The sequence below is a fragment of the Rhinopithecus bieti genome, unplaced genomic scaffold (assembly GCF_001698545.2).
Source record: "Rhinopithecus bieti isolate Rb0 unplaced genomic scaffold, ASM169854v2 scaffold_16234, whole genome shotgun sequence".
NCBI classification, from domain to species: Eukaryota; Metazoa; Chordata; class Mammalia; order Primates; family Cercopithecidae; genus Rhinopithecus; species Rhinopithecus bieti.
The window spans coordinates 308,907-335,905 of NW_016808946.1; the positions used below are offsets into that span (position 1 = coordinate 308,907).

Below are 26,999 nucleotides of genomic sequence, written 5' to 3' on the forward strand. Positions count from 1 at the left end.
CTTCCCGGGCATGTGCAGTAAGAAACAAAATGGCAAAGTATGGCCTTCCGGGGGCACTCCACCGGAAGGGGGAAGAAAGCTTCAGATGGGGGTCGGGCGCCGTGGCTCACGCCTGTAATCCCAGCACTTTGGGAGGCCAAGGCTGGCGGATCACCTGAGGGCGGGGTTCGAGACCAGCCTGGCCAACATGGAGAAACCCGTCTCTACTAAAAACACAAAATTAGCCGGGCACAGTGGCACATGCCTGTAGTCTCAGTTACGCGGGAGGCTGAGGCGGGAGAATCACTTGAACCCAGAAGGTGGGGGTTGCAGTGAGCTGAGATTGCGCCACTGCACTCCAGCCTGGATGACAGACAAAAAAAAAAGAGTGGAAAGCAAAATAGGGTGGTCAGTGTGGACACTCTGAGGGGGTGACATTGGAGCTGACATCTGAACATGAAGAAGGATTCAGCCACGGAGGAAGAACATTCCAGGCAAAGGAACAGCAGGCACAAAAGCCCCAAAGTGGGAGAAGCTCAGCATCTGAGGAACAAAAGGAGGCTGGTGGCTGGAGTGGGAAGAACAGGGGGATGACAGGAGATGAGGTTGGATTAACAGGAGCCCTATCACCACGGCCTTGGGCTGCGCATGCTGAGAAGGGCAGATTGAGTCCTAACAGCAAAAGGCAGGGCTGCCTTGCAGGGTCCAGGGTGGGGACCAGGACAGCCTTACTTGTGATGCCAAAGATGCCAGAAAAAGCAGTGACTCTCAGTCATGACCTTTTGGGGAAACCCTTGGACTGGGAACAGAACAGCAAGAGCCGGCACCACGGGCTCCAGAGATCACCGGTGCAACCTGAGTGGTCAGGAGAGGTGGGTTCTGCTGCAGAAACAAGCAAGCCCAAGATGCCCAGGGCATGAAACAGCACACTTCCTCTCTTGCTTGTGGCCAGGACTCAGGCTGATGGGGCAGCCACTTCTGGAACATTACGAAATGACTCTCACTTCTGCCCACATTTCATTGGATGAACAAGTTAGGGCCACACTCAAACTAAAGTGGGTGGGGAAATACAATCCCATTACGGGCCTGGAAGGCAGAGAGCTGGGAATTTCCGGGGAACACCATGAATGACTCTCACAGTCCCTGGAGGCTCAGACACACAGGATGGAGTTGCCCAGGGTGAGTGGCAGAGTGGGCTGTAGACCCACCTGGGCTCCTGGACAAGCACTCTCTGCCATGCCACCCTCCCCTCCCCACGCTGCCCAGCCTCCTCCACTGCCTAATGACCACTAATAGCTTAATCCCCTAAGCCTCTCAGCCCCTTCTGCACACCAGCATCTGCTCATCCTCCCAGCATCTCAGAGGAGGGATGGGGTGAATCCCTGGTTACCACCCAGGGAACTAGGACAACCCTTCTTGCCCTTCTTCTCCCTTAGGACCAATGTCTGGGCCTCAAATAGACCACACAGCCTGGGGAGGGGGTGGGAAAAGCAAGCCCCGCCCAGCCCTGGCAGCTGCATCAGCAGCTTAAGCAGGAACCCCAGCAGGGCCTGGGCAGCTGCCAGGTTTGAGCCTAACCTCCCAGGCTTGTCCTGACAAATTTCCCTCCTAACATGTTCTGCATCTGAAGCTGCTTCCCAGGAGACCTCCCTGGGAATGTGCCAGAAAAAGCAAGTGGCTCTCAGACATGACCTTTTGGGGGAACCCTTAGACTGGGAACAGAACAGCAGGAGCTGGCACCATGTGACCTCAGGGGCTCCAGAGATCACTGGTGCAACCTGAGTGGTCAGGAGAAGCGGGCTCTGCTGCAGAAACAAGCAAGCCCAAGACAGAAATGAGCAAGCCTCCCGCCCTGAGTCCAGCTGCCAGAGAAGAGTCAGGGACCAACGGTCCCCAGTAAACCCAGAGGCCTCTGTGGCCACCCTGCCCTGACCGTCCCATGAGCCACATCACAAGCCAAGGAGAAGTACACCCCTCACCACCCTGGGCAGGTGCAGGAGCTCGGAGGGACCCTCCCAACCGCCTCAGCCCCCTGCAGGTGAGCCTGGGACCACCAGCTCCACTCCCTGGCACGGATGTTCCCTTCCCGCAGGGCCCTGCACCGTTGCTGCCTATTTGCACATCAGTCCTGTCCAGCAGCCTCAGTCCCACATCTCACTTCCCAGCCCAGCGCCCAGTAGGTCCTCAGCCAGCATTTCCGGATGGGCTCAATGCTCGGCAGGGGCCCAGCTGGCACGGGCTAGGCTAGTTAACTCTCGCAGTGCCTGGGGGAGTCCTGGGAGGCAGCCAGACAGCTCAGGGCTCACCTCCAAAGCCAGCCAGAGGCGCTGGGAGGAGCTGCAAGAGCTAGGAAGGAAGGTTCCAGATAGAACCCTGAGGGGCAGAGTCTGGGCTGTGCCTCCCAGGGTATGGCCTCTCTACAGTCTCAGCCCTTCTGATGGGGTAGAGGGCTGAATCGGTCAGAGAAGTTTACAGACCGCGTGGCAGGATTCTACCCTGGGATGCAGGACCAGCCCCAGACTCACTCCCAAGGGACAAGCTGGCAGAGGCAGTCTGAGCTGGGCCTGGGAGGGCGGGCAGGGGTGCCACAGGCCTCTGGGCTGGGGGCTGGGGCTGAGCCTTGCTGAGGGAACATAGGTACAACCATACCACAGGCCTGGCTGGAGGGGCCACCTCAGGCCAGTGAGGCCATCAGATGCTACCTGGGGAGGCTACGTTGGCACTGCAGGGGGCGGTGAAGTTCCCCCCTCCAACTCTGCCCTGCCACTGACTCCACCAGGTCCCTTCCCCACTGGAAGCTCAGCCCCTCCACCAAGCTGGCCCCTCTTTCACACAAGGACACACAAGGATGTGCACCTGCAGTAAACAAACGGCTCTTTTTATAGCCTCATTGTTTCCTCTGGCAGCTTCCTAACTCCCCAGCCAAGGTACACCTCAGTCCTCCCTCTGGGCATACTGCAGATCTCCAGCTCTAAAGGCTCCGCCCTGCCAGGTGCTGGCAGCTGGGCCCCTACCATCCCTCAGGGGCTGCACAGAGGAAGCCAGGACCTAGGGTGCAGCCAGGGCCCAAGGCAAGGAGCTGCGGCCTCTTCCTGTTCTGCAGATGGAGGCCTGAGGCTGGGAAGGGGCACTGAGGAGTCACTGGGGCATCATCCATTGGTACAGGAGCATCTCAGCCGGGCCCACCTAGACCTATGCCCTGAGCCAGCAGCCTGGCCTCTTGCCCAAAGAGAAGGTCAAGTGTTGGGGGTGGCCGTGCTCTGCCCCAGGGCTAGAGTAGCCTGGGCATGGAGGCAAAAGCAAGCAAGCAGCAAGCAGACCAGACCGTCAGTTTCAGTGTTTTGAAATTCTCTCCAGACAATACACCCCCTTATTGCCTGAACCCCAGGCAGGCTGCTTCTCCGTCCGTGCCCCTCCGCCCTTGGCACACCATTGGTGGTGCCCACCCACTGAATTCAGACAACCACCAATGAGGCAGTTGCCATGATTGTTCCCACGTTCCAGATTAGGAAACAGGCTCGGAAACGTCGAGTGACTTGCCCACGACACACAGTAATTGGCAGAGTCTGGATTTGATCCCAGGTCTGCAGTTCCGGAGACTGGAGTCCAGGCCCTGCCTCCTTGGGCAGGATATGGGCCTCCCCCAACAGCAGCCACCCTCCCAGCCTCCCCATCTTTGGGGTGAGGGATGCAGAGTCTCAGGGCCCTGGGGGTCTGGGAAGGCAGGAAGAGGGGCTGGCCGGGAGGGAGGGGTGCTGGGGCCCAAAATGGCTCTGTCTTCCTCCTCCTCTTCCTTCTCCTCCTCCTATTTGCTCTGAGGCAGAGCCGGCTGCAGTGAGAAGAAGCCGCTGGCTGTGATGGGTTTTTTTTTAACCACTTGATCATGATCGAGGATTTAATTTTATCCCCTTTCCTGACTGGCTGTGATTCTATTTGGAGTTTAAGCACGAGGCGAGCAGGAGGGTCCCTGGCAAACAAGACTTCCACCCCCCTACTCCCAGGCTCTGCCGAGTAGCCGTGACAGAGTCCACCCTGAGGGGGCACCTTCCTCAGCTGGCAGGTTTTGGGGAAGGCGGAGGGGATGTGCTCCAGGGAGCGCCCGTCCCCCAGGCAAAGCAGCTCAGCAGAGGGAGAGGCTCAGGGCAGGGGCTGCGGAGCTGGAGGCAGCTCTGGCCTTGGCTTCTACAAAGGGATCATCTGGGCTCCTTCATTCTCATCAAAGAAGCGTTTCCTAAGCACCCTGTGGGACCTGGGGCTGTGCTCCTCCCCACGCCAAACGCTGCAGACAAGTCCTGGCTCTGTGTGACTTTTGAGTCGAGAGGATGGGGTGGAGGGACACCCGCTATGGTGACTTAACAATAACCCTATGTCCTGAACCCCCCACTGGTCACAGGTCACTCTGTTAAGCGTGTCATATGCATTATCTCAGTTGTCACCAACAGCCTATGGCCCTGATGCTCTTATTTTTTCCATTTTTTTCAATAAGGTTCATCATTCAGGCCAAGTCACACAGTTGCCAAGTGACAGATTGAATCCTGCCTCCAGTCGGCCTCCACAGTTCCCACTCTAAACCATGATGTTTCCCCAGCCCCCAGCTATGTGGATATAAAGATTTATGCTGTGGGGGCAAACCGTCTAAACCTTGAAGATTTAAAGTGGAAGAGGAACTTCTGGCAAAACCAGCGTAGCTTGGAGGTGAAGTGCTAGGTCTGCATGGGAGGCTTCAGAGAGGCCCAGGGAGCTTCGGGGCAGCCTAGGAACATAACTCGCACGTGACTGAGCAAGCACCTTCACACAGGTACCGTCCAGTCAACATTAGCTGTGATGAAGACTGGGACACGGCCAGGCGCGGTGCCTCACGCCTCTATAATCCCAGCACTTTGGGAGGCCAAGGTGGATGGATCACGAGGTCAGGAGGTCGAGACCATCCTGGCTAACACGGTGAAACCTCGTCTCTACTAAAAATACAAAAAAATTAGCCGAGCGTGGTGGCAGGCACCTGTAGTCCCAGCTACTCGGGAGGCTGAGGCAGGAGAATGGCTTGAACCCGGGAGGTGGAGCTTGCAGTGAGCCGAGATTGCGCCACTGCACTCCAGGCTGGGCGACAGAGCAAGACTCATCTCAAAAAAACAAAAAACAAACAAACAAAAAACACTGGGACACATGGCTGGGCCTGGTGGCTCATGCCTGGCCAACATGGTGAAACCCTGTCTCTACTAAAAATACAAAAATTAGCTGGGTGTGGTGGTGGGTGCCTGTAATCCCAGCTACTCGGGAGACTGAGGCAGGAGAACTGCTTGCACCCAGGAGGCAGAGGCTGCAGTGAGCCAAGATTGCGCCACTACACTACAGCCCAGGTGACAGAGTGAGACTCTGTCTCAAAAAAAAAAAAAGACCGAGACATAGGAGACACTTGTCAAAGATGTTTGTGAAGATCCACCTCCTTCCACCGGAAGTGGCAAGGTCAAGACCAAGCGTCAGGCAGTGTAAACTCTCAGAGGCTCTGGGTCTGAAGTCACCTCCTCTGGGGTTGTGCAGGGTAGGACGGGGCTCCCACAGATGTGCAAACAGGGACAGCCACCTGTTGCACACATGCCTAACCTAGGAGCTCTGGAAGAGGAGCAGATGGCGCAGGGTTGGTAGGGCGTGGCTCATCCCTGTGACAAGAGCGCTCATGACTTCTATGCTGGCAGGACTGGAAGGCCTCTCTGGGAACCATCTGTGATGGGGAAAGTTCCAATGTCAAGGAGAAAAGTGAAACCAAGATACTAGTTGATATTCAAAAGGCATTTCACTGCCCTTGTCCCCTTAAGGACTTTCTTCAAATTAGAACTCACCCCTAACTTGCCATGCAAGTTCCCCCAAATCTCTCGAACATCAGTTATTTCCCAGAAGATCAAGTTCTTTCAGTGGACACTGCAGAGCGGGGGAATGCTTTCTCAACACAGCCTCAGGTTAGTCGGTTAGTCTGGATGCATTTTATCCTCTGGGAAATGGAAAGGGTTGGGTGGTCATGGGCAACCCAGAAGAGGGAGGGAGGGAGGGAGAGAAACGAACCTGCCCTGCCCAAGCAAAAGCGGCACGTGAGTGGTGTTGGGGTCCCCTGGGACCAGAGTTCCCCCTACCACCAATAGAGGGGATCAAATTCCCTGCTACAAAAGACCCTCTTTAAAGGCTGGGGCCAGCCTGGATTCTCAGTGCTGGTATTCACCTGCAGGGACGGGGAGAAGAAGCGCTTCATTCATTCTCAACAGCCTGCCCCCCAAGCCTGGGAAACACCAAGAGGCACACTCCTCAGCCTCCCCACCCCAGGCTCAGCCTGGCCCACTGCTGTCTCTGGTCACTCTGCCTCCCCCACACCAGGCTGAGCCTGGCCCTCTGCTGTCTCTGGCAGCTCTGCCTCCTTCCCCCCAGGCTCAGCCTGGCCCCCTGCTGTCCCTGGCAGCTCTGCCTCCCTCTCGCCAGGCTCAGCCTGGCCCCCTGCTGTCTCTTGCCACAGCAGTCCCAACACTGCCTGTTGGGGTCATTACCCCATCCCGTACCTGGGAAGGTGACCCAGGAGGTTGCCTGCTTTGTGGGCTGAGGGAGCCTGAAAGACCCAAGGCTGTCCCCAGTGTTTTTCCTTTGCCTGTTGAAGTGTCCCTGACTCATTTATGTGGCCTACTTCCCATGACAGTTTAGGCAGCTTAGACAGGTTACACAGCACCGGGAGGACGATCCCGCTTGGCTCCGGTTTCCAAGCTCTCTGCTGGGGGCTGGGCAGGTGGGACCAGGGCCAGCCGGTCAGTCCCTTGATCTACTCAGTGGCTCAGCTTAGAAGAACTGATTAACTACAAGGCTGATGGTGCCACTCAGAGTGCTGGGCAGGGGTGGATTCTGCATGAGCCCTTGGATGTGTGTCTCCACGTAATTTCTGGTTAACACAGCGATCTTTATTTGTCTTTCTCTCAATGACTACAAACTCCTTTCTGGACAAGAAGTTACAGAAAAAGATAGATCAACTCAATACAAGGATAAGCATAGGTTACATGAACATGCTCTGGACTAACGTGTGAGGTAGTGAGCTCCCCAACTCTAGAGAGTATTCAAGCAAAGCCTGGACAAGGTATTTTTGGAAATGTTTCAGACGGGCTTGCGCATCTGGCTACTGCATGGGCTGCTAAAAGACCCAATATCTCCCCCAACACAAAGATTTAATGATGTTGGTTGTGTCATTGTACTCACATTCTGTAAACTTCATAGCCTCTAGGACCCAGTGAAATTCTTTGAAAAGGAAAGAGAAGCAGTGAAACTATCTAAATAGGAGGAAAAAAAAAAAAAAGACCCAAAAATGGGTTTATGAAGGGTGGAAATGAAAATTTCTAGAAAATGCTTCCGAAGCAAAAATTCTTGAAGCAGAAATGATTTCAGCTTCCAAACTTGTACATACAGCTGAAACTCAATACATGTCCACTTCTGGGACGGTGGAAGGGCCAGATACTCTGTTTGGGTGTCCGTAACAAGCATTCTAGGACCGGTGCCATCACATCAGGATGTTGCGGTGCCCAGGATGGTGGGATCCCCACACCTTTATGGAGTGCTTAGTGTCTTTTCATAGGTGTGGAAGGACGAGGTTGCCTCTGAAGTTTACTGATCTCAGTTGAATCTGGAATGATGTTTAAAATCTCCAGGTAAAAAAGGAGGTTCAACCTTCCTAAGGACCCTCGAGCTGGGCTGGGTAGATCTAGAAATTCTTCCGAACCCCGAGCTCAGCTCAGGTCACAGACACTTATCAAACTTGGTGTTGTCCTTCCTGGCTGCGCCTCCCTGGGAAGGAGGGGCCCCCGCAGCAGCAGAGCCCACGTGATGTGGGGAAATCAGTCAGAGTGCCTGATTCCGAGGAAGAAACCAGCTCAGCTCACACACCAACCTATGAAAATTCTTTATTGTTAATTTCTTTCTCCAACAGATATATTTTAGTTGAAATATGAAGCCACAGCAACACTTTGACTTTTCCTCTTCAGAAGATGAGACAGGCCGGGGTCGTCACTGCTACAAAAGGCCTGTGATCGTGACAAGGACAGGCTGGGGCAGAGACCACACACTCAACCAGGTATCCACCAGGTGTGGGCCCTTTATAGGAGCTACTGGTACAAAAAGGGGGCAGCCAGCAGTGTGGCCTTAACACCTGACTCCAGGCACGACGACCTGGAGGAGGGAGACGAAAGAACTCACCTTTCCCCAGGGCCTCAGTCAGACCTCCAGGCCGCTGAGCTGGGAGAGTGCGTGTGTGTGCACGTGTATATCTGAGTGAGAACATGGGTGTGCTCACTCACACAGCACACGCACACATGCGCTGCCCCTCCTGAGAAGATGCTCTCAGGTCCCTGCCAGGGTAGGGTTGTAGCTGTGTTCTCCACAGCTGACTGTCAGCTAACCAGGGCTAGGGGTGAGTGCATGGTAGAGGACACAGGGTCTTAGCCTGATGCTCGATCTGGGACAGGCTGATGGTGCCAGAGCACAGCGTGAACCACCCACTGACCATGGGGCTCTCCAGGGCTCGGTCATTTGGCTCCTGTGCACTTCATGACACTCAGGAGCCCCTATGGCCCGAGCCCCAAGCCCCAAGAAAGGGGAAAGATTTGGTTCTGAGAGGGTGCCCCTGGCTCTGGGCACCTAGGGGCCTCAGCATCTACCAGCGTAGGGGAGGGTGGCGGCCCTCTTCCTGAGGACTGCATCTTTCTCCAACCCCTCTCCCCAGATCCCACACCTGCCAGTGATCCAGGGAGATAGGAGGACCACCTCCCTCCCAGGGAAGGCGGTGGCAGGTGGGAGGACTTAGGGTTCCTGCAGGAACACTAGACCTGCCCCTCACCCCTCACCTCCAGGACTGCCATTCTGAACTGAGTTTGCCAATTCTGGGCCTGAGTTTGGCTTAAGGGCCAGTCAAAGGGACTTGCTTGGTGAAGGCCCAGCCAGATGTCCCAGTGGCACTTCATAAACAAATGACACTGTCCCTTCCAGGCTGACCTGGAGAGAGACCCTTCCAAAGGCAGTGGAGTGGAGGGCATGGGCCTCCAATGAGTGAACTCCAGTGCTGGCCAGAACGTATTGCGCTGGCAGCAGACAGGTGGGAGCCTGGCTGGGGTAGGTCAGGGGTTGGGGTTTAGAGCTGGAGGTCTCCTGGGCCTTGTGAGCCAAGCTGGGGCTTTTATGTGGGTTCTGGGCTCCCAAGCAGAGACATCTGCTAGATGACCTCCAGAGCCTTTTGGGGTCTCACACTGGGAGAAGCTCCTCCCCTTTCCAAGAGGAACCCCAGAATGAGGCCTCAGGAAGTGGTACACAGAGGGATGGCCAAGAGGACAGAGCTGGGTAGTGAGCCTCTGCTGGGCCCGGCCCGGCTGGTGGGGCCTGGACGGTGTCTTGGCAATCCCTTTCTCACCAAGGGACGCTGGCTGGTTGCCAGCTCATGCAGGCAATGCACGTAAACCCCGCCTAACGGTTACCTCTAGGCTCTGGGCTGTTCGGTTCAAGACGACACAAAGCTCCTCGGGGGCCCAACTTTCCAGCTGCTCAGGGTCCTTGGGATCACCTTGCTGGTGGAGGCAGGTGCACTCATTAAAGCAAATGTACTCTCCAGGTGGACCCTCAGGCCCAGAGCCGGCAGCAGAGGGGGGTGAATCCATGGCAACAGGAGTCACGGGTGAACCAATGGGAAACCAAACACACGCACCGAAAGCCAATCAAACACAAACCCCAAATGTGAAGGCAGCAGCAAGTTCTTTGTGTAATAAATATTGCAAAGCGCACTTGGTTTCTTTTCAAGTCAAATATAACGACTAATGTCCCAGACCCTGTTTTCTGCATTCAAAATAGGGAAGCCGTTGATATCAGCAGAACACCTGCAGCCAATCAAAGAAAAAACCGTTTCCCATTAACCAGCCAATCACAGTCCCTTTCCAGTTTAAGCAGCCAATCAGACCTCTTCACATTTCTAAAAAATGGCCTAACTAAAGCACCAGAGCTCGGAGAGCTTCCAGGGAAGCCAGATACCGAGGCGCAAATTTTTTAAAAAAATAAGAGTCAGAAATAAAAATAAAAGGTTTCTGTTGGTCAAGATTTAAAAAATAAAAAAGTTTCTTCCTGCAGCCAATCACAAGTCCATCCCATTAAGCCAATCATAAACGCACCACTGGTGTCTCCCTTGATGCCAGCCCCACTGAGTAGCTGTGAGGTGGGATGGGGCAGGGCAGGGTTGGGTAGGGGAAGTAGGAGGTGGGGCAAGGGGGTCTGCTGCCACTCAGCCGGCCCAGGAGCCACATAGATCTCTTGGCCCTCAACAGCATCCAGGGTGTTCCAAGGGCTTTGCAGCTACTGCCTCCGGTCTTCCGTCTCCGACCTGGAAAACGCCATCACCACATCCTCTGCACCTGCAGATAAGGGGACAAGGATCGCTGATGGGGCTTCCAGCATTGGCTTGTGAGCAGGACAAGCAAGGAGGCTGTGGCCAAGCTAGAGCTCCCGTCTACTAGGATCGCGGCACTTTCCTAGGACAAAGTGCTTCTGAGGAAGTCTTCCTCCCCTCTGGTCTTCCCTGAAGCCTGGCTGGGGACAAGGCCTGCAACCGTGCTGTAGGGCTACAAGGCAGGGCTGCCAGGGTGAGACTCAGAGGCTTGCTCAAGTCTACACAGCTGACAGGTGAACCATGATGAGGCCCCAGGTGACTTGGAGCAGGGCTCAGCTCTGCTCACAGCCCTTGCTCCTGAGTTACCAAAGCCGGAGGCGGGGTGGCCCCTGGGGAACCTCCCTCTTTCTTCTCAAGACTCACGTCTTGGCCGGGCACGGTGGCTCAAGCCTGTAATCCCAGCACTTTGGGAGGCCGAGACGGGAGGATCACGAGGTCAGGAGATCGAGACCATCCTGGCTAACACGGTGAAACCCCGTCTCTACTAAAAAAAAATACAAAACTAGCCAGGCGAGGTGGCGGGCGCCTGTAGTCCCAGCTCCTCGGGAGGCTGAGGCAGGAGAATGGCGTAAACCCGGGAGGCGGAGCTTGCAGTGAGCTGAGATCCGGCCACTGCACTCCAGTCCAGGCGACAGAGCGAGACTCCGCCTCAAAAAAAAAAAAAAAAAAAAAAGACTCACGTCTTGATGCCTTTGGAAGGTCTGGCTCACTGTAGTTTTAAATAGCCATTCCTCTTTGCAGCAGCTTCTCCTTCACCCAAAGCCAACACTTCTTCCAAGGAGCATGGTCGGGCCCATGTCCAGCCTACTGTCCACCTGGCTCTGACTGAGACAGATATGCCCACAATCCTTCTTTTTCTTTTTTTCTTTTTTGAAACGGAGTCTTGATCTGTCGCCCAGGCTGGAGTACAGTGGCGTAATCTCGGCTCACTGCAACCTCTGCCTCCCGGGTTCAAGCGATTCTCCTGCCTCAGCCTCCTGAGCAGCTGGGATTATAGGCACAGGCCACCACACCTGGCTAATTTTTTTGTATTTTTAGTAGAGACGGGGTTTCACCATGTTGGTCAGGCTGTTCTCAAAATTCCTGACCTCATGATCCACCCACCTTGGCCTCCCAAAGTGCTGGGATTATAGGCGTAAGTCACCGTGCCCTGCCAATCTTTCTTTTTCTTCCTTTCTTTCCTTTTTTTTTTTTTTTTTTTTTTTTTTTTTTTTTTTTGAGACGGAGTCTTGCTCTGTCGCCCAGGCTGGAGTGCAGTAGCGCGATCTCGGCTCACTGCAAGCTCTGCCTCCCAGGTTCACGCCATTCTCCTGCCTCAGCCTCCTAAGTAGCTGGGACTACAGGCGCCTGCCACCATGCCCAACTAATTTTCTGTAGTTTTAGTAGAGATGGAGTTTCACCATGTTAGCCATGTTAGCCAAGATGGTCTCAATCTCCTGACCTTGTGATCTGCCCTCCTTGGCCTCCCAGAGTGTTGGGATTACAGGCGTGAGCCACTGCGCCCAGCCATCTTTCTTTTTCTTAATCCTGAATTTGAGATTCTGGCCCAGGCACTTGTGAAATCACTTCTTTTGTCTTGTTCTCCAGAGGACAGGTTCTGATGAGCAGCCAGGATAGGCAGTGGCAGGAGGGCAAAGCTCGAAATGCTGACCCGCTGCCCACACCCACAACTGCCTGGGGAGGAAGGTGCTGATATGGCTGGGGAGGGGCCGTGGGCCAGGAGGTGACCTGCAGGGTCCCACCCTGACTCCCTGATCCGGTCCTGCTACTCTCGCCCCCTTTGTAAAAGGGCAGATCTTCACTTTGCCCCAAAAAGTACCAGTCTGGCTGCCCGTGGTCTTTCTGACATCTTGTCTGTACTACTGCAGGCATTCTCTCTGGGAGGGGGTGGATCGGAACAGGAGAGACAGAAAAGGCCACCGAGGGTGGGCCAGTGTGGGGGGTGTGAAGCGAGGCTCCTGGCATGTGAAATGGAGTGGCAGAGTGAGCTGGCCCCCACTCAGTGAGCCGGGTCTCCCCCACAACCGGCATGTGATGACCTCCTTCCAACTGCTCTACCAAGAGAGGGAGAATGCACCCAGTCATCGGGAGGGCCAGAGACGGAGGGCCCAAATACAAAGATGCAATGACAAGACACACCTTCTACGTGGCACTAGAGCACCAAGGTGCTGCTAAGGGAATGAACCTTGTCACCTCCCACCGCCAGCCCGCCTTCATGGGGTTCTGGCTTTACCAGCACAACCTCCATTGCTCAGAAGGGAAATAAGCATCTAGAAGAGGGCACGAGTCGTCTGGCTTCCTGGGATGGGGCTCCCTCATTTGGGAAGCCCTATGAATCCTTCCCCTGTCTTCTCGGGAACATTCTGTTTTCGCCTGAGCCCTAGGACCACGCAATATCACTGCAGGCAGAATTTTCCTAGCAACCACAGAATCCAAGATTACGTCATCCCCTGCATGGCAGCTGGGTTGGTTACCTAACAGATGCCGACTTTTCCTGAGTGCTGCTTGCCCAGCTTGCTAATCAGAAGGGGGCTGGCAGGAGTCTGTGAAAGGGGAGTTGTCAGCAGAAGATGCCTTAGTGGCAGTGATGGTGGCAGCTCGCTCGCTCCTCTCCCTGCCTGCCTCGTGGGCTTTCGCTCAGGGACCTTGGGCCTCTTGGTGAGCTGCAGGCGCAAAAATAGCACGGGATGCCCCAGGAGGGAATGGTGCGTCTATAGAGGGAATGGGCCATTAGCTCCTTGGAGGAGCCCAGACCTGGGGACCAGGACTCCTGACTCCACAGCCTTCCCAGTGTGTGTGCCTGTCCTGCACTCTGAGGGTGGGAAGGAAGTAATCTTCTCCAGGTCACACAGGGACTCTGATGGCTATTTAACAAGACAATTGAAGTAAAGGATTTGCAAGAGTCCTACCCTTCCCACACTGCCAGCTGCCACCCTCTTCCCTGGTGGCATTTATAGAGCCTCCCACTGTGCTGCTGGAGCCCTGCAGAGAGGAAAAGGCCTGCAGAGCTGCGGCCTGTCTGTGCTCTCTTCTGTTCCTTAAGGATGTTTTCCAGACTCTACCACAAGGATCTGCTTTCCTTTGGGACCAAAAAGAAGGCAGGCTCTCAGTTCTTCCAGAGCATTCTCTGACCTATCCTTGTCACTGGTCGGCCAGGTATTTGTCATTCAATAAGGTCTAGCCATGAACCTCACAGGCTTCTGGCTGAGGACACTGGTCCCCTTTTCCTCTTCTCTATGAAATTTGGGCCAGTAAGCAAATAGGGAGGGTGAGCTGTTACATTATGATCATGACTCCATCCCTCCGAGCTGGAGTTTTAGAGCCAGGAGGGACCTCAGAGGTTGAGTCCTACCGTCTTTCCTTTGAAGGCCAGCATATGGCAGCTCCCTCAGGTATTCTCACTGTCTAGATGTACTGCAAAGAAGGCAGTAGGCCAGCCCACTGCCTCCAGGCTGCCAGCTGGGTTTCCTATCCCGTTTTACAGATGAAGCTCTGTCTCCCCCTTGGTACCTCTGCTGACACTGTCTGAACTTGGGCTCAGAGCTTCTATTTGTCCCTTCCCACTAGATGCAGGTGAGCGTAGGAGGGAAGAGGTTGATCTGTCTCTCCTGTTCCACACTCTAACACATTAAAAGATAAGGATAGTCAAAACCCAATGACAGGATCATAAGAAAAGAGAACTACAGAGGAGTATCTCACATGAATATAGATGCAAACATGCCCAACAAAATGCTAGCAAACTGAATACAACAACATACAAAAAGGATTCTATACCCTGACCAGGTGAGATTTATCCCAGGAATGCAAGGTTGGTTTAACATTTGAAAATCAATGACTGTAAAACACTGTATCAATAGAATAAAGGACAAAAACCATACAGGAAAAGCAGCTGATGAAATCCAACATAATAAAACCACTCAAGGCTGGGCGTGGTGGCTCATGCCTATAATCCCAGCACTTTGGGAGGCAGAGGTGGGCGGATCACTTGAGGTCGAGAGTTCGAGACCAGCCTGACCAACATGGTGAAACCCCGTCTCTACTAAAAATACAAAATTAGCCACGCATGGTGGCGCATGCCTATAATCCCAGCTACTCGGAAGGCTGAGGCAGCAGAATTGCTTGAACCTGGGAGGCGGAGGTTGCAGTGAGCTGAGATCGTGCCATTGTACTCCAGCCTGGGCAACAAGAGCGAAACACTGTCTGAAAACAAAACAAAACAAAACAAACCACTCAACAAACTAGAATAGAAGAGAATATCTTCAATCTGATAAAGGTCATCTATGAAAATCCCACAGCTCTTATCATATTTGTGGTGAAAGCTCTCCCCTACCAAGATTATGAACAAGAAAAGGATGTCCGCTTTCACCGTTCTTATTCAATATTGTCTTGAAGGTTCATTCCAGGTTAGGAAAGTTAAGAAAAAGAGATAAAAGCCATCCAGATTGGAAAGGAAGAAGTAAAACTATCTCTATTTGTAGACGACATGATCTTATATGTAGAAAATCATAAGGAATCCACTAAAAAAATTGTTTTTTTTTTTGAGACAGGGTCTCACTCTGTCACCCAGGCCAGAGTACAGTGGCATAATCTTGGCTCACTGCAACCTCCGCCTCCCAGGCTCAAGCAATCCTCCCACTTCAACCTCCCGAGTAGCTGGGACTATAGGTGCGTGCCACCACATCTGGCTAATTTTTGTATTTTTGTAGAGATGGGGTTTTGCCATGTTGTCCAGGTTGGTCTCGAGCTCCTGAGCTCAAGTGATCCACCCACCTTGGCCTCCCAAAGTGCTGGGATTACAGGCTTGAGCCACTGCACCTGGTCCACTAAAAAACTATTAGAACTAATGAACAAGTTAAAGGTATAGGATACAAGGTCAATCTACAAAAATCAATTGTATTTTTATACACTAGCAATGAACAATCTGAAAGTAAAATTAAGAAAATGATTCCACTTATAATTGCATTAATAATAATAAAACGGAACAAATTTAACAAAGTGCAAATTTTGTGCTTTGAACAGTACACAACATTACTGAATAAAATTCAATACATGATCCCTATCAAAATCCCTTTCTTGGGGAGTTTTCAAAAACTGCCTTTTTTTTTTGTAGAAATTGACAAGTTGATCCTAACATTTATATGGAAAGGCAAGGGACCCAGAATATCCAACACCACCTTGAAAAAGAAGAACAAATTGACTCACACTTCTCGATTTCAAAACTTACTACAAAGGCAAGGTCAATGAGACTGGGTGGTACTGACATAAGGACAGACATGTAGATCAGTGGAACAAAAATGAGCGTTCAGAAATAAACCCTCCGACTATGGCCAGTTGATTTTTGACAAAGGTGCCAAGACAATTCAGTGGGGAAGAACTGAACTAATAGATGCTGGGACAACTGGATATTCACATGCACAGGATGAAATTCGACCTTTACCTTGCAGCATCTACAAAAATTAATCCGAAATGGATAAATGACCTATATATAAGAGATAAAGTTAGAAAAACCTTGGAAGAAAATATAGAAACAAATTTTCATGACCTTGGGTTAGGAAATGATTTCTTTTTTTTTTTGAGACGGAGTCTCGCTCTGTCGCCCAAGCTGGAGTGGAGTGCAGTGGCCGGATCTCAGCTCACTGCAAGCTCCACCTCCTGGGTTCACGCCATTCTCCTGCCTCAGCCTCCCGAGTAGCTGGGACTACAGGCGCCCGCTACCTCGCCCGGCTAGTTTTTTGTACTTTTTAAAAAGTAGAGATGGGGTTTCACCGTGTTAGCCAGGATGGTCTCGATCTCCTGACCTTGTGATCCGCCCGCCTCGGCCTCCCAAAGTGCTGGGATTACAGGCTTGAGCCACCGCGCCCGGCCAGGAAATGATTTTTTTTTTTTTTGGACAGGGTCTTGCTCTGTCGCCCAGGCTAGAGTGCAGTGGTGCAATCAGCACTTACTGTGCAGCCTTGACCTTCTGGACCCAATTGATTCTCTCACCTCAGCCTCCTGAGTAGCTGGGACCACAGGCGCACACTGCTACACCCAGCTAATTAATTTTTTTTGGCCGAGGTGGGCAGATCACTTGAGGTCAGGAGTTTGAGACCAGCCTGATCAACATGGTGAAACCCCATCTCTACTAAAGATACAAAAAAAAATTAGCTGGGCTTGGTGGCACATGCCTGTAGTCCCAGCTACTTGGGAAGCTGAGGCATGAGAATTGTTTGAACCCAGGAGCTGGAGGTTGCAGTGAGCTAAGATCGCACCACTGCATTCTAGTCTGGGCGACAGAGTGAGACACTGTCTCAAAAAAAAAAAGAAAAAAGAAAAAATTGTTTTGACAGATGAGGTGTCTTCCTGTGTTGCCTAGGCTGGCCTTGAACTCCTGGGCCCAAGCCATCCTCTTGCCTCTACCATGTAAAGTACTGGGATAACAAGCATGAGCCTCCACACCTGGCAGGAGATGGTTTCTTAGATATGATATCTAAAGCACAAGCAACAGAAGAAAAAGATAAATGGAACTTTACCAAGATTAAAAACTTTTCTGTTTCAAAAGATATCATCGAGAAAGTGAAAAGACAACACACAGAATGAAAGAAAATATTGACAAATCATATATCTGGTAAGGGACTGTTACCCAAAATACATAAAAAACTCTTTTTTTTTTTTTTTAGAGGGAGTCTTGCTCTGTTGCCCAGGCTGGAGGGCAGTGGCGTGATCTCAGCTCACCGCAACCTTTGCCTCCTGTGTTTAAGCAATTCTCCTGCCTCAGCCTCCAGAGTACCTGGGATTACAGGCGCCCACCACCATGCCTGGCTAATTTTTGTATTTTTAGTAGAGATGGGGTTTCACCATGTTGGCCAGGCTGGTCTCGAACTCCTGACCTCAGGTGATCCACCCACCTTGGCCTCCCAACGTGTTGGGATTATAGGCATGAGCCACCATGCCCAGTCCATAAAGAACTCTTAAAAACTCAATAACAGGCCAGGTGAGGTGGCTCACGACTGTAATTCCAGCACTTTGGAAGGCCAAGGTGGGTGGATCACCTGAGGTCAGGAGTTTGAGACCGGCCTGGCCAACATGGTGAAACCCCATCTCTACTAAAAATAAAAAATTAGCAGGGTGTGGTGGCACAAACCTGTAGTCCCAGCTAGTCAGGAGGCTGAGGCAGGAGAATCACTTGAACCTGGGAGGCAGAGGTTGCGGTGAGCCAAGATCACGCCACTGCACTCCAGCCTGGGGGACAGAGTGAGATGCCATCTCAAAAAACAAACAAACAAACAAAAAAACTCTCAAAAACCCCAATTTTAAAAAATGGGTGGCTGGGCTTGGTGGCTCACGCCTGTAATCCCAGCCCGAGATGGGCAGATCATGAGGTCAGGATATTGAGACCATCCTGGCTAACACGGTGAAACCTCATCTCTACTAAAAAATTAGCCAGGCATGGTGGCAAGTGCCTGTGGTCCCAGCTACTCGGGAGGCTGAGGCAGGAGAATGGTGTGAACCCGGGAGGTACAGCTTGTAGTGAGCCGAAATTGCACCACTGCACTCCAGCCTGGGCGACAGAGTGAGACTCCGTCTCAAAAAAAAAAAAAAAAAAAAGGCAAAGACTTCAACAGACATTTCTCCAAAGAAGGTATATAAATGGCCGATAAACACATGAAAAGATGCTCAACATCATCTGTCATTACGGAAATGCAAATCAAAACCACAACAAGGCCAGGCATGATGGCCCACACCTGTAATCCCAGCACTTTGGGAGGCTGAGATGGGCAGATCACCTGAGGTCAGGAGTTTGAGGCCAGCTTGACCAACATGGCGAAACCCCATCTCTACTAAAAATACAAAAATTAGCTGGGCATGGTGGAGTGCTCCTGTAATCCCAACTACTTGGGAGGCTGAGGCAGGAGAATTGCTTGAACCCAGAAGGTGAAGGTTGCAGTGAGCCAAGATTACAACACTGCACTCCAACCTGGGCAACAGAGTGAGTCTCCATCTCAAAACAAAAAACAAGGCCGGGCACAGTGGCTCACGCCTGTAATCCCAGCACTTTGGGAGGCCAAGGCGGTTGGATCACCTGAGGTGAGGAGTTTGAGACCAGCCTGGCCAACATCATGAAACCTCGTCTCTACTGAAAATACAAAAATTGGCCAGGCGTAGTGGCATGTGGCTGTAATTCCAGCTACTTGAGAGGCAGAGACAGAAGAATTGCTTGAACCCAGGAGGTGGAGGTTGCAGTGAGCCAAGATTACGCTACTGCACTCCAGCCTGGGTGACAGAGTGAGACTCTGTCTCAAAAAAAAAAAAAAAAAAAAAAAGCCAGGCACAGTGGCTCACGCCTGTAATCTCTGCACTTTGGGAGGCCAGGACGGGTAGATCACCTGAGGTCAGGAGTTTGAGACCAGCCTATCCAACATGGTGAAATCCTGTCTCTACTAAACATACAAAAATTAGCTAGATATAGTGGTGCGCTCCTGTAGTCCCTGCTACTCGGGATATGAGGCAGGAGAATCTCTTCAACTCGAGAGGTGGAGGTCGCAGTGAGCTGAGAGCACGCCACTGCACTCTAGTCTGGGCGACAGACCAAGATTCCTTCTCAAAAACAACAACAACAAAAACCCAAAACCATAATGATAAACCATTTCACATCTACTAGAATCAAAAAGACAGATGAGAACAAGTGTTGGCCAGGTTGTGGAGCAACTGGAACCCTCATCCATTGCTGGTGGGAGTGTCAGGTGGTGCAGCTGCCAAGCCTGCTCCACAGTCTCTCCCATCTCAGCTGACGGCACCTCCACCTTCCTGTTGCTCAGGTCAGAAGTCCTGGGGTCTTCCCAATTCCTCTGTCACATACACTCCACACACAATGCATCAGCAAATCCCATTGACTCCACTTCTCTACTTATAAGGTAGATGCTGAGTACATCATCACTTCTGCCACCACCACCCTGGTCCGGGGTGGGGGGACTCCTGAATCCCCGCTTGCCTTGACCTCCTCTCGCTGGTCCCTGATGGTCCAGTCTCCACATAACAGCCAGGGAGAAGTTGTTAGAAACCTAAGTCAGCTCCTACCATGCCTTTGCTCAAAACCCTCCAGAAGCTTCTACTGCAAGACTGCTCATCACACTCAAGGCCAACACCCATCTCCTCACTGCGGCCCGCAGGACCCACACACACTGGTCTCTGATGGCCACTTCACCTCCCTTTACAACACACCTCTCACCACTCACTGCGCCAGCTACATGGGCCCCTGGCTGTACTTCAAGCACAAGTCCTTGCACCCTAGGGCCTTTGCACCTGCCGCTTCGTTGCCTTGATGCTCTTCTCCAAGTTTATCTCATGGTTCTCGCACTTCAGAGGCCCGCCCTGAACACAACTTCCAAAATGACCCTTGTGTCTCCGTCCCTCAGGTGAATGAGGTCTTTGGCACCCTCAGTGCTATTCACAGAGCTCTATATTGAGCTGACCTTCCTTTCTCCACTGGCACGTACATCTCATGTGATCAGGGACTTGGTTTTGTTCACTGACATAGTTACAGTATCTGGGCAAATACCTGGGACACAGGATGAATCTTTATAGATGAGGAACCTGAAACTCAGAGAGACAAAGCAACTCAGTGAATCAGAGGCAGAGAAAAGACCTAGATCCAGACTCCAAAGCCCATGACTTCACCCTAGAAGGAGAAAGGAAACCACGGACCTCTCCAGTTACCCAGAGCACTAAGGCTCATCTGGCCTCCTAGCGTCTTAGTTCCATCAGAATGGAACTACGAACCAGGGCTTAAAAACACCACCAAAGCAGCCCAGGGACACCTTGGAGATAATTCAACATGGAACCCAGAGTGTCAACCTGAGAAAAGCCCTGGCCCTGGCCCCCTGCTTCCTATCTCTGCCTACTGCCCTGCCAGACACCTCACTAGTCCCCTGGCTCACCTGCCCTGGAAACCAGGGCCAGGATACTGGGAAGGGCGTAGCTTTCTAAACCAGGGCAGGGCATCCAGCAGGCCCTTCCATCCCATGCTCAATGCCAGCTTTGCCCCTTTAGTGGAGTCCAGTCAATTGACTGGGGAGAAAAAATGACAAATATGCAGGAGCTTAGAAAAGGGAAGCTGGCCCCTAACCGGGGGCGGGAGAGAGACAATGGGAGCTCAGGACGAACTCCCACCAGCATGCTGGAACCAGCTCTGCTCCCGCCAACACTCACCCTAGGCCTGGCCTGACTCACTCAGGCTTTTGGAGAAAGCCTCCTGGGGGCCTCTGACAACTCCCAAAGTCTGCTGAGAATCACTCTTGCTATTTGAGACTCTTAAGCTGAAGTCCTTCAAAGGTCCTTTCCTGAATATACTGGGCAGCTCGATGCATTTCCTGAACTGCCAGGGCAGGCTCCTATTGGCCCTGCAGGATTATAGCTGTGTCAGCAATAGTGGATGAAAAAGAGGAACATGGAGGTGCTAGAGCCCCAGGGCCAATCCACGGAGCAAGGGCATTTCACAGACCTGGTTGGGGAAATCTTGGCGGAGCCTAGTGCTGCACTAGCTCCTAATTTGCAAACTTGGAAACAAGCCATTCCCAGGCCACATGGGTGAAATGTAGTAGACAAAGGCCTGTGACCCTGATCTGTGGACCCTGTTTCCACCTCCACTGTGCCTCCCTGGACTATCCAACATGGTGGGGTCTGCTTTCACAGCCAAGAGGAGGGCTCGGTCCTGCCTTCATTTCACCAAGGCATCCAGGTGTGGGAGGGACAAGCTGACCTCCTACCCTGCAGAACTTCTCCAGATCCAGGATCCTGCAAAGTCCAACTCAGCACAGGTGCTCAGAGGTGGCCAAGGAGAAAGAAAACAGACCTGAGCACAAGTCCTTCCTCCAAAATTGATGAGGGCACAAAAAAGCCTGGCTAAATTCCCAAAGGCCGCAGGCCCTGCAGGCTCCGCAGATCAGGCAGGGCACAGCCTTGTACAATGTCCCTGGAGAAAAAGGGGGACTTCAGTCACAGATGGACATTCCTGCATCACCCAGTTGAGAACTAGGATTCTAGGCCGGGTGTGGTGGCTCATGCCTGTAATCCCAGCACTTTAAGAGGCCGAGGCGGGTGGATCACCTAAGGTCAGGAGTTCAAGACCAGCCTGGCCAACATGGTGAAACCCCGTCTCCACTAAAAAAATACAAAAGTTAGCTGGGCATGGTGGCATATGTCTGTAGTCCCAGCTACTTGAGAAGCTGAGGCAGGAGAGTCACTTGAACCTGGGAGGCGGAGGTTGCAGTGAGCCAAGATCGTGCCACTGTATTCTGCATTCTGGCATGAGCAACAGAGCAAGACTTCATCTCTCAAGAAAAAAAAAAAAAAAAAAAGGAATCAGGATTCTCCCAGGCCCGGCTCCCCACAACCATGTGCCCTGGGGACAGGGAGCTTCTGCCACACCATCCTGCAAGACCACTACTGAAATCCTCACCACCCTCCTTCCTTGCTGGCCAGAACTTCCCTGGACAGTGTCAGACATTCTGGGGTCAGGTATCTGGAGGCCTCCTGAACTCCTCACGAGACTTACTCCTTCCTAAAGCGGGTAAAAATGTGGGGCGTGAAAACTCAGAAATATAACCTGAAATCTTCAGGGTCTGCAAATTCTCAGGGCTGATGCAGGGAGCTCCCTTTGAGTCACCATCAGCAGAGGGAGCTAACTTTGGCTACGTGCTTCACAACCGTCCAGGGAATGCCACCTGGCAAGCCCAGGGCCCATCCTTGACACACATGGCAGACCAGGCTAGAGAGGGAATGCGACCACATGCTCCCAAGTGTCCAGGAGAACGCCCACTCTGTGTCTCATCCCCTTCTCTGACCATATGGTTTTTGGTTGTGGTACCTTCTCCTCCTCCCATGAGCTCATTAATCTTGCTCTTAATACCAACTAGCATCTGCTACCTGGCTATCCAAAACAGCAGTGGCTGAACTACCAGCTCTAGGGAAAAGCTACCTGGAAAACAGGACCCAGACGCTCCTCCAAAGGGAAGCATTTCTGAAGGGGACAAAACTCAGGTACTACCCGGACTGGGCCTCCTCCCAGACAAACCAAGACCTGCTTGTGGCATGTGCTGTTTTCAGTAGCTTGGGGCTATGAGCTGGGTGTTCTATACATCTCAGCTCTGATGCCCCCAAGTCCCCACGGGATGACTTTTACCCAGAGACAGCTTGACACTCGGGTTGCTATGGGGATGGCGGTCACTGATCCACCAGGGTCTTAGCAGCCAAGCAGCACCAGGCTCAGGGGGGCCTCCTGGGCTCCAGGCTGACAACCATCACGGGCACAGGAGGCTGCTGGGCGGTGGCACTGCAGCAGTCAGTGCTGTGTGGATGTGCACCGAGTCGCTAAGCTGCTGAGCCAGCTCCCAGCAGAGACACCAGGCCTTGTGGAACAGCCAGCAAGAGCTCAGGAGGCAGTTAAAGGCCCTCCCAGGCTTGGAGTCCCTTGTGGTACTCCGGTACCAAGACCCTGGAGCTGATACCCAGCCTGGATCTGACTCTGACTAGCTGTGTATCCCAGGGGGAAGTCCCTGGACATCTAGCCTCAGTTTACTCATCTGCAAAACGTGATGAATCTATCTGCAATCTAACTAGCCACAGGATAATATCCACAGCATAAAGCATCATAAATGACATCCCGCAGGGTTGCACCTTGGGGCTCTATCTCTGCTCTGATGCACTCCCCAAAATCCATCTCACTCTGTTCCCACCCTCCCATCCCTGCTGAGCTTGACAAACCCATGACCTTTATGATATGTCTTTCCAGGTAAGGTGGTCATTCCCTTTATTCGAACTCCTTGGTTCCCCAAAATATAAGCTCTCATAGACCAGGGAGCTTTGATTGCCAAGAAGGGACGGAGATGACCAGGTCTTCACCTAAAACCCTGACATATCCTCTCTCTTTTTTTCTTTTTCTTTTATATATACACCTTCAATAGAGACGGGGTCTCACTATGTTGCCCAGGCTGGTCTCAAACTCCTGGACTCGAGTGATCTCCTACCTCAGCCTCCCAAAGTGTTGGGATTACAGGCATGTGCCACCGTGCCTGCCCCATCCTTGCATATTCTCAAATTTTAGTGGGCATCAGAATTGAGTCACCTTGGGAGCTTGCATTAAATGCAGATTCCCAGGCTCAGCTGGCAGGCATCCTGGGGCTATGGCAGGGCCCAGGAGTCTGCACTTTATTTTTTTTTTTTTTTTTTTGAGACGGAGTCTTGCTCTGCCGCCCAGGCTGGAGTGCAGTGGCCGGATCTCGGCTCACTGCAAGCTCCGCCTCCCGGGTTCACGCCATTCTCCTGTCTCAGCCTCCCGAGTAGCTGGGACTACAGGCGCCCACCTCGTCGCCCGGCTAGTTTTTTGTATTTTTTAGTAGAGACGGGGTTTCACCGTATTAGCCAGGATGGTCTCGATCTCCTGACCTCATGATCCGCCCGTCTCGGCCTCCCAAAGTGCTGGGATTACAGGCTTGAGCCACCGCGCCCGGCCAAGTCTGCACTTTAACACGCACCCTCAGTGATTGAGGTGTGCAAATGTGTAGAGCATGCTCTGAGAACTCAGTGCTATAGACTGTCCCCTGACCTCCGCCCGACCCCAAGCTGTCGTGCCTTCTTGCCCAGCATTCTGGAGGAGAATCCTGTAGCATCCTTCCCACCAGTTTGTCTACATGCACATCCGCATGCATTCTCCAAGGCCCCATACAAACAGCACCTCTTCTCTATGGCTTCCTAGGTGGTCTCCCCTCCCTCAGCCCAAAGCCCTTTATGCATCAGTTCACACGCCCGTCTGCACTGCTGGTCCAGGAGGTCACAGGGAGTGCTGTGGGGTGGCACCGTGCCTAGCACACAGCAACTGTGGGCTGATGTGAGCGGAACTGTCCAGCCATTGGATGGAGCAGCCCTCAATGCCCCTCTCTGACAGGGCCTGCCTCTTACTGAGGCTTGAGAGGGGGAAGTGTAGAGTCACACAAGGACTTCTCTGAGGCCATTTGGGCGCCTGTTTTCAGTTCTAAACAACAGAACCCATGACGCTGGGTGATGGGGTCAAAGCGACCCTCTCTGGAGCCGCAGCCAGGTGCTGAGTAAGCGGCCGGCCCTGCACTTCAGCACAGTCCTCGCCTTTCTCGGGATTCTTTCTCCCCTTTTTCAGGAACACAACTTATACGCCAAATCCTCCTGGCTGATTTCTGTTCAATTCAATATATAGGTGATTTTGGGTTCAATTTTGTTATTAGGTTACAGGTAATTCTCATGTAAGTGTTGATTAAAGTTAAAAAAGATTAGCTTCCCATCCCATAGACTAGAATTCTCCCTGGGCCTGACTGTAATTTCGGTGCAGCATCTGTTACCGCCTGGAGCCTCTGGGAGAAGCCTCCAAGCCACACTCGGGGAGACAGGGGACCCAGAAAGCCCAGCAGATCACCTGCACAGCACCGGGCTGGTGCAAAGGAGGGGCCCAGCCAGCTGCCCCCAGGGAGGAGCTGCTCGAGCAGCCTGGCCCTGGAAGGCGCAGTCCAGGCATCCATCCAGCACACACCTACACTGCACAAGGGGCGGGACGGAGGACTCATGTGTGATGGTGAACACGGCCCAGACCCTGGCCCCGAGGGGCTCCCGAGGTAAGTAAGACTGGCATGGAGCTCCAGGGCACATGCTGACTTGGAAGGGGTCGGAGAGGGCTTCGTGAAGGAAGTGAAAGAACAGAGGCTGGAAGGCTGTTGAGGGGGATTCCAGGAAGAACTTTCCACCTTGAGCTGTAACATGGAGATCAGGCCACCACCCCTCAAACAGGGCAGGGCCGCTGAGGGGGTCAAGGGAGCAGAGAGCTGTCTCCCTCATGCCATTCTATGAAAGGAGAAGCTGTTTCCTCACAGCCTGGTTTCTGCTGATCTACCCGTGACCACAGATATTTTAACAAGGTTCCCAGTGTAACCCTCAAGCCAACTGACCTAGTTTAGGCTCTCTGGCAGCAGACCCTGAACCAGCAGCCTCAGCTTCCAAAGGGGAAAGCCTGGCTGGCTGCAGCTGGGGGAACCTTCCCTGGAAAGTCTCTTGGAGAAAGAGTGTGATCAGGTGGAGGCAGGAACAAGCCTGGGAGCCCCCGTGCCAGCACACAGCTCCCAGAGACAACAAGGGCAGCAGCAGACCAGGGCATGGCCCCAAGAGGTCCCCAGGCAGAGAAAAAACAAGGAGCTTCCTTGACAAAATGAGCCAAGTCTAGGCAGTGTCCCTCTCAGCAACACCTCAACAAGGGCCTATTCTTTTTTCTTTTTTTTTTTTTCCGAGATGGAGTCTCGCTCTGTCACCCAGGCTGGAGTGCAATGGCGCAATCTCGGCTCACTGCAAGCTCCGCCTCCTGGGTTCACGCCATTCTCCTGCCTCAGTCTCCTGAGTAGCTGGGACTACAGGCGCCCGCCACCTCGCCCGGTAATTTTTTGTATTTTTAGTAGAGACGGAGTTTCACCATGTTAGCCATGTTAGCCAGGATGGTCTCAATCTCCTGACCTTGTGATCTGCCCACCTCAGCCTCCCAAAGTGCTGAGATTACAGGCATGAGCCACCGTGCCTGGCTGGGCAAAGGCCTATTCTGAGGCACCGTAGGAGGATGACAGTTCTACAGGTGACTGGCCATGGGTGGCCTTTTCAAAGAGCCATCAGAGGCCTGGAACTGTACTTGCTGGGCACCACCCCAGTGCGGCACTGAGGCAGGAAGAGACCCGGAGCTTTCAGGGAACCAGCATATCGGAAGGCACCCATAGGTGGAGGGCCCAGGGTAAAAATGCAGCAGAAGGTGTTCCCCGTTTGTTCTGCCCCTTTCTGAAATACCTAACTGCCCAAATCATACCTGTTCCTCAAGTAAACACCGTCCTGCTTAAAAAAGCATGTGACCGGGCTGGGTGCAGTAGCTCATGCCTATAATCCCAGCACCTTGGGAGGCCAAGGCGGGCAGATCACGTGAGGTCAGGAGTTTGAAACCAGCCTGGCTAACATGGTGAAACCCCATCCCTACTAAATATACAAAAATTAGCTGGGCATGGTGGCATGCGCCTGTAATCCCAGTTACTTGGGAGGCTGAGGTAAGATAATTGCTTGAACCTGTGAGGCTGAGGTTGCAGTGAGCCAAGATAGCAACACTGCACTCCAGCCTGGGCAACGGAGTAAGACTCCGTCTCAAAAAAAAAGAAAAAAAAAAAAGTTTTATTGGAAATTATTTAAGAGCATAGCAAAATTATCATAAGTAAAAAATGCATGTTAAAAATGGGTACTAAAGCTGGGTGCAGTAGCTCACGCCTATAATCCCAGCACTTTGGGAGGTCGAGGTGGGTGGCTCATGAGGTCAGGAGATTGAGACCATCCTGGGTAACAAGGTGAAACCCCGTCTCTACTAAAAAAAAAAAAATACAAAAAATTAGCTAGGCGTGATGGCGGGCACCTGTAGTCCCAGCTACTCAGGAGGCTGAGGCAGGAGAATGGTGTGAACCTGGGAGATGGAGTTTGCAGTGAACCGAGATTGTGCCACTGCACTCCAGCCTGGGCGACACAGCAAGACTCTATCTCAAAAAAAAAAAAAAAAAAA

General features: G+C 52.6%; 1 protein-coding gene across 1 annotated transcript in view; it reads right to left on the reverse strand.

The window, feature by feature from the left end:
- Nucleotides 1-7,885: 7,885 nt before the first annotated feature.
- Nucleotides 7,886-26,999, reverse strand: part of CTNNBIP1 (catenin beta interacting protein 1) — a 51,291-nt gene continuing 32,177 nt past the window's right edge. Inside the window, exon 6 of the mRNA XM_017887968.1 lies at nucleotides 7,886-10,388. Within this exon, the coding sequence (XP_017743457.1) occupies nucleotides 10,330-10,388 (59 nt within the window). The 3' untranslated portion in view covers nucleotides 7,886-10,329. The remainder of the gene's footprint in view (nucleotides 10,389-26,999) is intronic.